The sequence below is a fragment of the Panthera onca genome, chromosome D3 (assembly GCF_046562875.1).
Source record: "Panthera onca isolate mPanOnc1 chromosome D3, mPanOnc1 haplotype 2, whole genome shotgun sequence".
Taxonomy (NCBI): domain Eukaryota; kingdom Metazoa; phylum Chordata; class Mammalia; order Carnivora; family Felidae; genus Panthera; species Panthera onca.
Genome location: NC_138350.1, coordinates 45,058,814 through 45,073,502, shown reverse-complemented (window position 1 = coordinate 45,073,502; position 14,689 = coordinate 45,058,814). Strand labels below are relative to the sequence as shown.

The 14,689-nt window shown below is 50.7% G+C and overlaps 1 protein-coding gene across 4 annotated transcripts in view; it reads right to left on the bottom strand.

The window, feature by feature from the left end:
• Positions 1–1,481: 1,481 nt before the first annotated feature.
• The window catches only part of CABLES1 (Cdk5 and Abl enzyme substrate 1), a 121,180-nt gene continuing 107,972 nt past the window's right edge, over positions 1,482–14,689 (bottom strand). For all 4 annotated transcript variants that reach the window (XM_060613444.3, XM_060613442.3, XM_060613443.3 and 1 more), the window contains 3 exons: positions 7,471–7,577; positions 6,059–6,266; positions 1,482–2,841 (listed from right to left, as the gene is read on the bottom strand). In XM_060613444.3, the coding sequence (XP_060469427.1) occupies positions 2,701–2,841; positions 6,059–6,266; positions 7,471–7,577 (456 nt within the window). In that variant the 3' untranslated portion in view covers positions 1,482–2,700. The remainder of the gene's footprint in view (positions 2,842–6,058; positions 6,267–7,470; positions 7,578–14,689) is intronic.

Below are 14,689 nucleotides of genomic sequence, written 5' to 3'. Positions count from 1 at the left end.
AGAAACTGTAGTAGGGGGGAGGTTTAAGTTGAAAACAAGGAAAAACCCACAGAACGATCAGCTTTGCATTTGGCATGTTTCCTGTGTCCATCTAGGTTTGACTGGGGGAAATGGAGGGAAAGGAATGACCTCTGCCGTCACTGGGCTGGCTCAGGCCCCCCCCCCCCCCGGGGGGCAGCTGCTCTGGGAGGTGGGGGCCCCTCCTCCCCAGTGGCTGCCCTAGCCTGTCGGCTCGGTTGGGTTCCATCTCTTACCTAACAGTCCAGTCCGAGGAGAGGCCGGTCTGGGGGAACCACGTGAGGCAGGGCAGCTAGTGCTAGCCTGTGGGGCATGTGGCCGGGCGTAGCTTCCCCACAGACATTTGTGCATGCAGAGAGCTGGAGAGGCATCGAAGCAAGTCTGAGGAAGCTGGGCTGGCAAGGGCTAAACCCGCCCCTTGTGGTGGAGGATGAAAGGGCAGAAACTCACGGTCTTCTAGAACAGTCTGTGGAGTGGCCTCCTCTCCACACAGACTCAGGCTCCCTGACTCCTAGTCAAAGCCCTGGGATGTACCAGATTATGGGGGCTGCTCTGGCAATGACCATCCCTTACCTCGGTCTCATCCTCCTTTACCTCCAAAAAGCTCAGGTTAAGGACAAGCAAAAAGAAGCCTTTTGACAAAAATCTTTCCTTCTTAGCACCCCTCCCAACTAAATTAAAACTCCCCACTCAACAAATCCACAGGCCAAAATAGTTTAAAACGGTCTTAAAAAAAATGGACCAAGTTCAGCTTGCTAACTTTGCTAAAAACTAAATGGCCCCCCATTCAAAAATACTAGCCTGACTTAAGACACAGGAAGGACCTCGGTGGCATGTGTTACCCTATCAGATGTCCCTCTGAACCTGGCAGGAGATTCAAGGCAGATGGACGGTGGGGAGCTCTGTGGGCAATTTTAGATCCTAGTGGCCTTGCTCCTCAGAAAGGCTTTCCATCTGCCAGGCACTCACCAGGGAGCTGAGCAGGTGGAGAGTCTGGGGTGGCTTATCAGAGAGCAAGTGACAGACACCAGGAGGGGAAGGTCAAGAGCATGTTTACTTCAGGTGACAGAGACGCTCCAAACACTACGCCTCATTCCCAATTTGCTTCACGAACAGCGGGCGCCCCTTACAAGTTGACTTAGAGATCACGTTCGTCTAGCCCTGTCTTACAACTGAATCCAGCCAAGGAAATGCTGTGGCAAAGTATTTAGTACTAAGTTCAGTTAAATCTAGGACTCTGGAGCAGGGGAGTATTCAACCTGTTCTCTCACCAGCTGTTCCTTGAATTCCTGTCCCGTGTGGCGATTTTTTTTTGGCTCCGCTAACCAAAGCTGTGCCCGCTCAGCTCCCCTGTCACCCGTTCTCTGGGGTGACCGGAGAAGCTCCCACTCTGTGCACAGATGGGGACAGGGGCAGGGCATGAGGTGACTGGTGACATATGCACCTACACGTACACACATGTATATAGAAACAAAATATTTTAATTCTTTTTACATGGCCACAGGCTTTCTTGTCAGGTGAACTCCAGCAGGCACCTCTCGTGGCTGCGAGGGGATGGTGTGGTGACGTCATCCCAGCCAGTCCGTATAAGCTACAGTCCCCCTTCGGCACAGCCAGCCTTATGTGGCAGATACGTCGCTGCCTCCTCAGGTGACCGAACCACAGCTCAAGAGCAGTTTATCCCAGCGGTCAGAAGCCTCGAAACACCCATCATGCGTCTTACCCCTATTCTGGAATCGTATAAAACATTTATATATATATATAGCACAATAAACGTGCTTATTATGCACTCTAACATAGAGTACAGGAACACACACCACGGAGCACAACCCCAGCCGTCTCCACGGTGGGAAAAGTGCGAAAGTCAAACGCATACACAAGGTGTGGCAGCAGAAAGGTATAGAGCACCACGCTCCATGCCTTTCCACATGACCCGACACCGCGAACTTGTCATCTTTGTCCCGTTGGTGGTAGGAGCAGTAACAGAAACTACGTCACCTTCTAAGGGCAGGGGATGCCAGACAATCTGGTGTGGAGCAGAGAGTGATTACGATCCAGAGCTGATCTAGAACTCACTGCTGAAGGTCAGCCTGGCTCACGACCCCAGGTGGAGGTCTGCTCTCTGGTGGGCGGGACCGGCTTTGGGGGCCGAGGGCTGACGTGATATCGGTCAGACACACACATTCTCACACTCACACGCTCCGGGGGAAAGTGCATTTCCAAGAGCTGATACGAAAATAGATTGGCACACTCTTTTGACACAGTGAGGGTATGTTTTCAAAGCGTTCCCCCAGCTGCTGCAAATTCTCTCCCCACTCTGCTCTAGAACTTTGCACTGAGTTGGACCAGGTCTGGAGAGAAGGCCCTGTACTGCACTGGCGAGGTCTGTGCATGCCCGGGAAGAACAGCAGGGAGGGGACAGCTGCAGAATGTCGCCAGGGGAAAGGCCCTGTACCATCTTACGCACGGTTCTCCCCTTTCCCCGCTGAGTAATAAACTGCTCGTGGGTCATCCCAGCTAGCCAGACCAAGACTCCCTGAAAAGTTTCCGGTACTGCCCTACACGAAAACATGTGGAGAGGAAAAAAGGCTGGTATGTCGAGTTCTATTTTTGCATTTCCAGTAGTAAGTGCTGTTCTGCAAGCTCAGAGGAAGTGGTCCCTGGCCCTTCTTAGGGCCTGTGCTAGGAGCTCTGCACCAGGCGTCTGTAATGGGGCATGACCTCGTGTTCCGGCAGATGAAGAGCAAACTCCAAGGCCACTAACACTGGGAATTCAAAGGCAATCAGTTCTCGTCTATTCAGCCGGAACTTCTCTTCCAGTTTCTGCAATGGAATGAAAGGAAACCAAGAGCATATCAGCTTTGCAATCAAAGTCCTTGCCTTTCTCCACATGTAAGCTCTCTACCCACCAGCCAATGAGTGTTTACAGAGAAACCCATTACAGGCAAGACTGTGGAGGAAGAAAGGGAGGCAGGCTTCAGCTGTACTTCCTCTCTCAGTCCTGGTGAAAGAATCGAACGTGCCCGAGGACCCACGGTCCCACGACTTCATTTACTCTCTCAGTAATCTTAGTACAAGATCAAGTACTTAGATCAAGTACATCCCACGACTTCATTTACTCTCTCAATAATCTTGTAAGTTCAATGTGACATTTATGCCCACTTTACAGAGGAGAGAAAACAGGGTCAAGAGGGTAAATAGTTGAGCCTAAGGTGAAATGGGACAGTAAAGGCAACGCTGAGATACCAACTCAATTGAGATTTCAACTCCACCTGTTACAAGTAGCTTATTCAGGCTTAGAGGGAAGACTAAAAAGATCACACATCATCTACAACAGCAATGACCACCTGGGAAGTTCAGGATTGGGTGGGCGGGCTCTATGTAGTTTGGTCCTTTCACACACGAAGACCCAAGACCTGTTGAGATCAGCTCCCTTCTAGGGTGTCACACAGCCTGAGTGTGTGCATGTGAACGGCCGGAGCACGCGGCTGTGTTTAGCTTGCACCCAGGGGCTCCCCGCTGCCACCAGAATACACACCATGAAGCACCTCAGCCATCTCCATGGCTGGGGGGGGGGGGGGGGGAAGGGGAGTGCAAAGGTCAAACACACATGGTTTGGCAGCAGAAAGCACCACGCTCCATGCCTTTCCACACAACCCAACACTGAGAATTGGTCATCTTTGTCCCATTGGCAGTAGGGGTAGAAACAAACTATGTCATCTTCTAAGGGCAGAGGATGCCAGACAATCTGGTGTGGGGCAGAGCTCAATCCACCCACCTGTGGGCGCTGCTGGAGGAGAGATGAAGGAGAACGACCAGGGGAGGGTGGGCAGGGAAGGCCTTGTTTTTGCCAGGACACATTCTGCTCTGGCTTAACCGGTTTGGGCTTAAAAAACAAAACAAAACTCCCCCGCAGAGCCATTGGTGGCCACTGATTATAACAGGGCTGGGACCCTGTGTCAAATTAACTGCTACTGCAAATGTCAAAACCACTGCCTGTATATCCTGCATGGACACACTGTCTGGTCGATTACTCGGCTACAAGTAAATGTACACAACCTCACACTTGTCAAGATTATTAGTTCAGTTAGTATCTATGTAAACCTGTTGATTCTCAGATTTAGTAACCAAAGTTCCCCTCCATGTTCCTAAAAGTATATACTATACAAGCTAGAGGATTATGCACCATTTCTTAGAAGCAGCAAAGCACTGACCTAAAGAACATTCTTTCTTCCACGGATGGATGAACGGATAAACAAAATGGGCAATACACATACAGTGGAATATTATTTAGTCTTAAAAAGGAAGGAAATTGTAACACACGTTACAAAATGGATGAATCTTGAAGACCTAATGCAAGGAGATAAAGCCAGTCACAAAAGACAAACGGTGTGTGGTTCCACTTCCGTGAGGTCCCTAGAACAGACTAGCTCAGAGAGGCAGAAAGCAGAATGCTGGTTGCCAGGGCCTGGGAGGCAGAGGGAGTGGAGAGTTATTGCTTAATGGGAAAAGAGTTTCAGTTTTGCAAGCTGAAAAGGTTCTGGAGCTGGACGGTGGTGATGGCCACAACAATATGAGTGTACTTAATACAACTCAACTGTAAACTTACGAATAATTAAAATGGTAAATTAAAGCAAAAAGAATGCTCTTTCTTATGTGGGGAATACCTACATTAGCTTCCTTTCTGCTCTCCTTTGCCACGGAGACAGCTGCACAACTAGACATAAAGGGCATCATGTTAGGCATGTCTTGTGTTTTCTGTATTCTGAGGTTTGACATCTGGGGCCTTGCTGATCCTGGAGGCACGGCCACTTTCAGGGTCAGCCAATTCCTAGAGAGGGTGAACAACCTGCCTGGGGGCACACCTTTCATACCCAAAACAACCGATCCAAGGCCTGCACCCCAACCTTCTCTGGGCCTCTATCCACCTGCCCTAATGACGCAGGGCCAGGAGGTAAGTAGGGCAGCCCCCATGCCCTAAAGTCCACTGAAATTAGTCTAGCTATCCAGTCCTAAGCCTGCTTAGGCTGCCTTGCCTGTTCCTTCCTGTGGAAGCCAGAGTGAAGACTCCTGCCCACATTATCCCCTTCTCCCTCCGCCTCCTAACCAACCCTGGTACTTCCCCACATGGCCCCCCCAAGGTATGCTGCCTACCCCGCCAAATGCATGTTGACACCCTATCCTCTACCATGATATTAATCGGGAGGCTTTAGGACATGGTCAGGTTGAGGAGCTGATACGTGGAGTCCTCACAATGTAATTAGTGCCCCTGTAAGAAGAGACCAGGGAGCCTGCTTGCTCTTTCTGTGCAAGGGGAGGACACTGCGAGGAGGAAGCCATCCACAAGCCAAGGAGACGACTCTCATCAGGAGATGAAGCAGCTGGCACCTTGGTTTTGAACTTCCCAGTCTCCAGAACTGGGAAAAACCAATATTTAAGCTGCCCTGTCCATGGTATTTTGTTATGGCAGATAGAGCTAAGAGACTTCTTTTGGGAACTGTGTAAGCTAACTTTTCAATGGCAACTGTCTCCTGATCTGTTGGCTTTACTATATCTCAAATTTTCTATGAATACACTGTATTTTAAAACGGGCATTCACATATCCATCTAAGATCAAGGTTGCTTTGCTTTGATGGGGCTCTCCTTTAAAAGAAGATACTACTGAATCAAACCCACACCCTTCCCCAAAGATGAGGCAACTAAGGCCACAGGAAGCCAAGGTCTGATGGACACGCTGTGGGTCACATTGCTCATAAGTCCCCTTTCCATTACAGTGGCTTCTGTGGCTTTGAGAATAATTTCACCCCTCATGGTGTCCAAAAATTGATTTTTATGGCCAGACCCAATATGGGGGGGGATCTTGTCAAAGTGGATCATCCCTCTGTTCTAGGACAGCCTTAGATGTGGGGCCAGACATCTGCTGCAGGATGACCTCACGGCCCTGGTCTCGCAGTGGCTACTAACAATCGGAATTCGGGGCAGGATCATTACCAGGCTCTTCCCAGGTGCTCCCTCAGCCAACAGGACTCAGGTAACTTACGTCAATTAAATGCTTGACTTCGTGTTTTTTGAGGTCACTTCCGATTTTGGCTGCTAATAGTACACATGCTCCAGCACAAAGCTTCCGGTTCTGTTTGTTTAGCTTTCCCTTGAGGGCGAGCTTCTCAAAATAGACAAAGGCCATGGCCACCGTGGGCTCCTCAAAGCCGCAGTCCTCCTGGGCAAGCTTCCGCATCTCTCGCTTTAGACTAGAGAAAGACAGGAAGAAAGGAAGATTATTAGAACTTGGGAGTTTCAGAGGACCCCAAAGAAAAACATTAATCCATCCTGAAAGCATTTCCTTTTTCTCATTCCCAGAATGGTGACGTGGAATCGGACTAAATCCCTAGGAGTAAGAAAATTCCATTACATGTGGGCAACAGACTTAGGCTGCTGGGGCTCTTCTCTGCTGGTGGAATTGTATAGACGATGTCAGTAAGGGACACAGAGGACCCCACTGAACCCAGGTGGTGTCTGAGAGTCTCTGGGAACTAGGAGTAGAGCTACCCAAAGGGAAAGAGGAAAACTATGATGGGGAACTATGATCATTCCAGAGAGGCACTTTCAGAAATAAATTAGGTGCTTGGTATCAACTCTGCTGAGTATCAGTCACGTTCAAGAACCATGACAGAAGAGGAGTTTAGGCTAACAGCACAACAGCCAGTGTGCTTAGGAACGCTGCCCAGCTAACGGACAAAGTGTGAAAACTTTTTTTTCTTACGTCTCTGGCTTGGAACATGCCAGAATCAAATCAGTATTGGGAGACACAGCATGTAAATATTGGCACATACTCCAACACTGTGTTGGCGTATAGTCTAGCCCTCATCACTACGCGCACTGAAAATCTGTCCTGGCACGCAGATACAACATCAGTCAGCTCCTCTCCAGCCTGGCAGATGTGGGTCACCACAAAGTCAATCCAATCAGCTGTAGGGGAAATACAGGCCTGATTTTACTTTGGCTGTTTTACTAACTGCTTAAAGCTTAAAGGTAGGGCTTGGCTGTCAACTCTTGGGTGGACGACTGTGGGTGAAGCATTACCTCAAATGCTGTGATGCCTACCTACTCTTTTCTGTTTTGTCTACATTGGAGAAAACAGGGAGTGGTAGGTTTCCTATTCTGAGTTTTCTGTAACATAACTCTTACTGAACTGATTATTCTTTCACTTAAGGAAACCACCCTCAGATGCATGTCAGAGCTCATGTCAAGAGCTCTGCCATCGGTCCTGCTTCCCTTGGCTCTCACTCATGGAAGCAAGGGTCAGCCAGCATCAGATGAGCTTCTTTTTGCTGAACATGCCTGTGTTTTATTTCCCCAGAACTACAGGAAGAACCATCATACAAAGCGTGAGCTTAACGCATGCCAAGTGAGAGTCGGAATGGAAAGTTCAAGTGGATGTCGATCCTCACATACCTCCTTATTTTGCTGAGTGTTAATTTAATGTGAGGAAATTTCTCCTTGAAGGTCTCATTCATGTCCTTCTTGAGATCTGAGGGCTTCACGTAGTCAATGACGGTGGTCTGTAACACATCAGACAACCTGGGTCACTCATTAAAATAAGGGTTCTGGGTGGCAGTTACGTATACGTTACAGCCACCTCACAACTTTTGACGCCACCAAGCAATGGGGAAGCCAAGAGGAGAGCCACAGCATGGGCCCTGTTGAACCCGAGAGCCTGAATGGGACGTGGTCTCTGGAGGTAGATGGAATCCCTGTGACAACAGGACCTGGTGACATCTGAAAACACCGGCCTCGAGCCAATCAGGAGTCAGTGTCTGGAAGGAGTGGAGCCCCTCCTTCAGTTCCTGTAGTTCAGCCTGTTAGTCATACAGCACAGTGTTTACAGCATCGAGTGTGGACCCACACACGTGGGTTCAATCCACACTTAATTAGTCGTCTGGCTGTGGGACACTTCCACAACCCCAAACATCAGGTTTCACATCTGTAAAATGAAAACGGTTAGCAGTGCCTACTTCATATGACTACAGGAGAAGTAAAGTGCTCTGTGCGGGGCATGGCATACAGCAAGCACTCGATAAATGTTAGCTGTTATTTTTTTAACTGTGGCAAAACATACGTCACGTAAAAGGTACCATCTTAAGCATTTAAAAGCATGCAGTTCAGTGGCATGAAGGACGCTCACATTGTTTTGCAGTCATCACTGCCATCCGTCTCTAGAAATTTCATCTTCTTGCAAAACCAAAACTGTGCACCCATTAAACAATGCCCTACCCCCCAACCCCCCACCCCAGCTCCTACTGGCAACCACCATTCTGCTTTGGACTGGACTTCTCCAGGCACCTCATTCAAGTGCGATCACACAGCATTTGTCCTTTTGTGCCTGGCTTGTTTCACTCACTATCGTGTCCTCCAGGTTCAACTGCAGTGCAGGGGTCACAATCCCCTTCCTTTTTAAGGCCGAATCACATTCCATTGTGCATACTTGATGTCAGCTATGGTTAATAGTCCTTTAAACCTTGGGTTTCCTCCTCTCCCCCCCCCCCCACCCTTTTAGCAGGCTCCATGCCCAACGTGGGGATTGAACTTACAACCCCTAGATCAAGAGTGGCATGCTCTACCGACTGAGCCAGCCAGGTGCCCCTCCCCTCCCCCTTCCTCATCCTATCCGTCCTTAAGACAGGTTCCTCCAAGCCTCTTCTGAGTAGCCAGGTCTTCCCTGCTCATCTGTGCTCTACACTGTTAACTCTGAATCAGACACAGTCTCTGGCTGGGTCTCACCAGCATCACCTCATCCCCTCTCAGTAGCATGCTTTCAAAGGGCAGCAACAACGCACGATGCCTCTTCTGGTTGGCCATAGCCAGAGGCAATAGCCTTCGCCAGGCAAAGCCAGAAAAAGAAGAAACAGATTCTGACAAGAAGGCCTGTTCCCATGGATGGCTGCTGCCAGCCTCTTCACGGGCAACAGCCTGGCCTTTTCCAGAAGATGCGTCAAAGGTTTCCTCAATGGTTCTAACAAAAGTTGGCAACTATCTGTAAACACCTCTATTCAGGAGATGCTTGGTTGGGCAGGATGTTCATTTTTATTTTCTTCAGGATTTTAATTTTTAAGCAATCTCTACACTCAGCGTGGGGCTCAAACCCTCAACTCTAAGATCAAGAGCTGCACACTCTATGACTGAGAGGGGCCAGCCAAGCACCCCTGGATGGACAGGATTTTAGCACGGGCACATGAAATGCCTCTGGTGTCAGTCAATAAGAGGAAACAAAGAGCAAGCATGTCCAAATTCACACTGATCTGAACGGCACCTTCTGAACAGCAGCTTTGGGGACTAAAAGCAAACCAGAGCAACAGTAACTCAAACAGTTGCACTGAACTTGTTCGGAACTTTCTCAAATTCTGGGTGGAAGTAGACTTGGGGCAATGCCCAGAGTCCTTCCTTGGAGCCATGTCTTTCTGGCCCTATCAAGAAGGCTCTCCCTCAGCTGGCCCGGGACATGCCTGTCCTGGTAGCCACCGTGTGCACCTGCGATGTGCCAGCAAGGGGCAGGGGAGTGGTGATGTGGCAGCAGTGTGCAAACATACACATGCACACGCACTTGCGTGCAGCGACGTTCTGCTAAGCAGCGAGGCAGAGTGCACGGGACTTCATGGAGGCCACTTACTGCCAAGGTCTGACAGAGAACGCTTCCCCTGTGGCAGCCCTCCAAGATGGCTTTGTCATCCCGAACAAACATCTCCTCTGGGCCGAACAGGATGTAAGAGTTCTCACTTAGGAAACAGGCAGAATGGGGAACTACGTCTGACATTCTTATCTCAAGCTGGACCCACCGGCCAATCAGCCAATCCTTCTGTTTCCTAAATACCCAGCCCCCCACCCCTCTCTTCTACCCCTCCCCAAGCATCCTGAACTCTGCGACAGCCTCTCCTGCTCTTCCTCGGCGGATGAAAGCTCAAGGTTTGCTGTGACGTAAGCAGGCTCAAGCAAAGACTCATGGGCCCTTGTTGGGTACTGAAGCCCTGTGAGCCCCAAGCAAGGATATCCTAGACTGGGAAGGGGTGGTCTGGATCCTTCTCTGTGGCAACCACAGCAGCCCTGCTTTCCTCGGTCTTCTATATAGATCACACAGCACTGCTTGCTCTCTCACCAGCAGAAAAGCAGCTTGTAGGTGCGTTTCAGCCACCTCATCTCACAGATGTGGAAGCAGACGCTCAGAGGGGTGAAGGGGCAGGGCCAGCACTGGGAGCCGGGTCTCCCAGCTCGCCACACACACTGACTTCCTGTTTCCCTTCTCTATCGGGCCAAAATGAGAGCAGTGGACAGCCTGAGACTGCCAGCAGGTGGAAACGTCTGGGTGCTGGTCAGTGGCTCTGCCTCCAGCAAGCTGGGCAACTCTGAGAAAGACGTTTGACCTCCTTGGGCCTCACCTTCCCCTTCTCTGAAATGAGGGAAGAATACCTCCTGTGGCTGCTTCATAGGTTTGTTTACACTGAAGATCAAACAAAGAGAACAGAACGTACCTAAAGGACCCTGGAGAATTTTATTGAGAAGACGGAAATGGGAGATGGCACAAAACAGGGTTCTGGTCCAGGCACACAGAGTCAGGGTGTGAGGGTGGGGCCCTGGATCCGCATCACGATGTCACCCAGGTGACTTTCCTACGCATCACAGTCTCCTCCCCTGGCTAGCATCCAGGCCGCTGTCCCAGTGATTCATCTTCACATACGCTGTGGCCTAGATACCCAGCCCTCTCCTGGGACATGCCTTTTGCCATACTTTCTACTCCTTTACAGCTAGGATTCCAAATATAATTCTGGTGCTTCCTGTCCGGTGCTCCGGCACGAGGAGGCAGCACTGAAGCTGAGGCCATGCTTCTGTTGATTCTGCTGCCAAGAAAAGTCATGGCGGGAGTCCTGGTTTCCCACTCTACCGGTGTAGACCACAGCAGGGCAGCACGGATCTGAAGCCAGGGGCAGTGGCAACTTCCGAGAGGTGGAAACACCACCATGCCTGAAACCAGCAGCTGGTGTAGCTTCCCAACCAGCAACTGCGGGGTGTGTGTGGGGGTGCTGATCAAGGATGAGGCAGGGTACAGCTCCCCTGCTGGCCTGGCTCTGCAGAGTGGGCTCAGGATCATTCCTGAAATCCCAGCTTAGGCTGTCTTGTCAGCCTCCACAGTGATTCTAGAAGCTGTTTAGTGTCCTGTGATAAATCCTTTTCTTTGTAAACTTGCTCACAAGGATGCTTTTCTTCGTAGTTGAACCATAACTGATGCACACACTACATGGGGTAAGGGCAGAGCTGCTGAGTCCTCTAAAGGCCCCAATGTCCTCAGTTCCCTGGGGCACTGAGTCTTGCCCCGGGCCCTCACACACCACTTTCTGACCAGTCCTAACTTTAGAAGGACCCCATGAAGACCAAGAACCCCACTCAGCCTGCAGCCCTGGGCCCAGTCCTTTCAGGGGACACTCTTGTTTTCACGAGCAGCCCTGTCCTAGCTCTTAGGGTACAGAGCAGGGACCTACTTTTCCTGAGAGCAGGAGAAATAGACATGTGCATTTATTTCAAGGCTGGCCCTGGAGATGGGGGGGGGGGGCAGGGGGAGGGCCAGTGAGCTGATGCTGTGAATCCCCCGACCAGTGCCTGGCCCCTAGTGAGGGCAGCACACGGCAGCCACAGGGATGGCCAAGCCCTCGAGTTCATCTCCTAGAGCTGTAGAAGCGGCACTCCGTCACCCTGGTGGAGTTTCCAGCCATATGGCTGTGCCCTTGCCACTGTTCCCCCAGCATGGAGTGGAAAGCCTACTGGCAGCCTGGTCCTCCGCTTATTATTTGGCCGTCACTGGGCTACTCTTTGGGTCTTTTCTAAAGTAGATATGGTGCATTTTGGGGTGGGGGATCTCTGCAAACCTCCACGTGTGTCATTTCCTGACCTCCAAGTGGTTGGCAGCCTCCAGGATAGTGTGGAGAGGGAAGATACGGGATAGACATGAGAGAGCTGGGCTCAGCATTTCCAGGGTGGCTGCTCTGATAAGTCCAAGGGCATCTGGGGAAGGGGATGGGCATACAGACTCCTGGAGGCTTCCTGCTGCCACACCTGAAGCAGGTGCCCAATGACACCGCCATTTCAGTTCACTTGCTTACATGGATGGCGGTGAGGCAGGCTGGCTTCAGGCGCGCTGAAATGCCTCCAAGACTCAAGACCGGTAGGACGGTGGTGGTAAATTGTGGACGTATCTGAACACCTAGGCAGACTGAGAATGCAAAAGTGGTTGCATTAGTTTCCTGTGGCTGCTGTAACCAAGCACCATCAACTGCGAGGCTTAAATAACAGAAATTTATGGTCTCAGTTCTGGAGGCTAGAAGTCTGACATTAAGGTGTCAGATGAGTTCTGTTCCTTCTAAGACTATGGCTAGAATCCTTCCTTGCTCCTTTCCTAGCTTCTGGTAGTCCCAGGCATCCCCTGGCTTGTACATGCATCACTGTAGTCTCTGCCGATCATCACATGGGGTCCTCCCCATGTGTCGGTGTTCACATGGCTGTCCTCTATCTCTGTTTATAAAGACACCAAGTGTGCTCGCTTCGGCAGCACATATACTAAAGACACCAAGTTGTGTTGGATTAGGGCCCACCTTACTCCAGTACAACTTCATCTTAACTAGTTTATATCTGCAAACACTCTATTTCTAAATGAGGTCACATTTTGAGGTACTAGGGGTTAGGGCCTCAACCTGTTTTTTGGGGACACCATTCAAGCCAGCGCAGTGGCGCTTCCTCATAATGGTGCTGCTACACAGCCTCTCTGTTCTTCCCAGGCTGGACGTAGCTGCCCCCACTGGCCTTAGCTCTGACCCAGGCAGCAGGTGTTTGTTGGCCTTGGCCTCAGTCTGAGGGAGTACTTTCCATGGCTCTCTCTTCGGTCTTACTTTTGTCTGTTTTTCTGAGCTGTGGCTCTGTGGGAGAAGATCACAAACTCTGGAGCCAGAACCCCAGGATTCCGTGAAACTGCTAAGTGTTCTCTGCTTCAGTTTCTTCTTCTGGCTTCTCCACCATCTGCTTTATGTCAACAGCTGCAAGGCAACTGGCCATCTGTAGGGCTCAAATTCAACTGCTTGGGGTACACAATCAGGGCAGCTGAGTGGGAAGCCCCCAAAGCGACCATCTGCTTCCAGACCCTTACATGCTGCACCCTTGAGCCCACTGCCCCATACTGGCCCCTCATGGACCAGACTCTGTGTATTGGGCAAATCACCCTGAGCCCAGGGCCGCTATGTCAGGCAGTTTCCAGAGGAGATGACGGTCCTTGCTGTCTTCAGCTCCAGTTCCCACTGAGAACCACTCTCTGGAATACAGCAGCCACAGTTCCACTGCGTGGTCCTGTCTGTCTTGAGGGGCCATAAGAGATTTTGATAGGCTGGACCTCCTGACCACCTGGAAGGCACCTCTCCTCCTTCCAGTGACAGAGGTGAGTGAAGATGGCAGTACTGGAGGCTGAGATATGGGCATGGGGTTACAACGGGACCCCAGTTACTCATTCCTTCTGGCTTGAGAGACAATGAATTAAAAGTGAGGCCAGTGCTACGTACCAGCTCTCCTATGAGTCTAACTGTGTAAAGACTCCCAATGCCCAGGTTTTGCCAGCACACATCACTACAAATCAAAGTGCTAATAACCAGGCTGTGGTTCCTTCCTGGTCTGGGACAGACCAAGTGACCACTGTTTTCCATGCCACCTAATTCTAGGCCATAGGATTTGCCAGACGTAGGGCTCCTTGTGGCCCACTGCAGAGGCTGACAGCTGGGACAGGCCGCATGGCAGGCAGACAGCTCCAGCCCTGTGGTGCTTGCAATTTTGCAGAGAGGGCCATTCCACTCTTGGGATAAGAGGTAGCTTCAGTGCACTTTCATGCAGCTGCCTGGCTGCAAGAAAGCTGTGTGTGCACAGCCACATAAAAGGGAAGAGAGGAAGGTCAGCTGGGAGGAGACTATCCCAGACGCAGAATGTCCAGAGACGCAGTTCGGAAGGGGCCTGGCCTGCTTGAGATAGGAGGCACAGTCAGGAAGGCTCAGTGGGGGGCTGACACCATGGCTCCCTTCTGAGATGACAAGAAAAGATGGTAAGACCAGAACTTAGTCATCTAGCTGGAAAAGTCTACCGTATCTATTGTGGGCATACTGAGACACCTTTTGCTTTTTAAAAAAAACAGAGATTGACTTATGTTAGGAGAGAGGGAAATGACCTTGACCCGCACCTGGCCCATGGCACCAGTCACAGCGCTGTGCAGTGGGGGCCTCACAGTGGGGTTGGATGCAACGGGAGACAGTGGAGGCAGGCAAGGCAGGCAGGTGTGTGTGGGGGGTACATGTACCCCAATGACAATGCCGGAGAACAAAGAGGGGCTCAGAGCTGGTCTGGTTTCAACAGAAACAATATAAAAGGTGCTTCCATTTTGAACCTGAGAACTTTCTCCTTCCTTCTCTATCCTCCTGCCGTGCACATCTCTCCAAGCATTCTTACAAGCAGCTCTGAACAGATGTGGGCTTGCTGTAGACTCTGCTAAGGTTCCCCTCTGGGTCACAGGATCCCCTGGGGGCAGAACATTCCAAAGGAAGGATGGGTATCGGGCAGTGATCTCTGCAAGCTCCTTCCAACACCAACAGCCACTGCACGG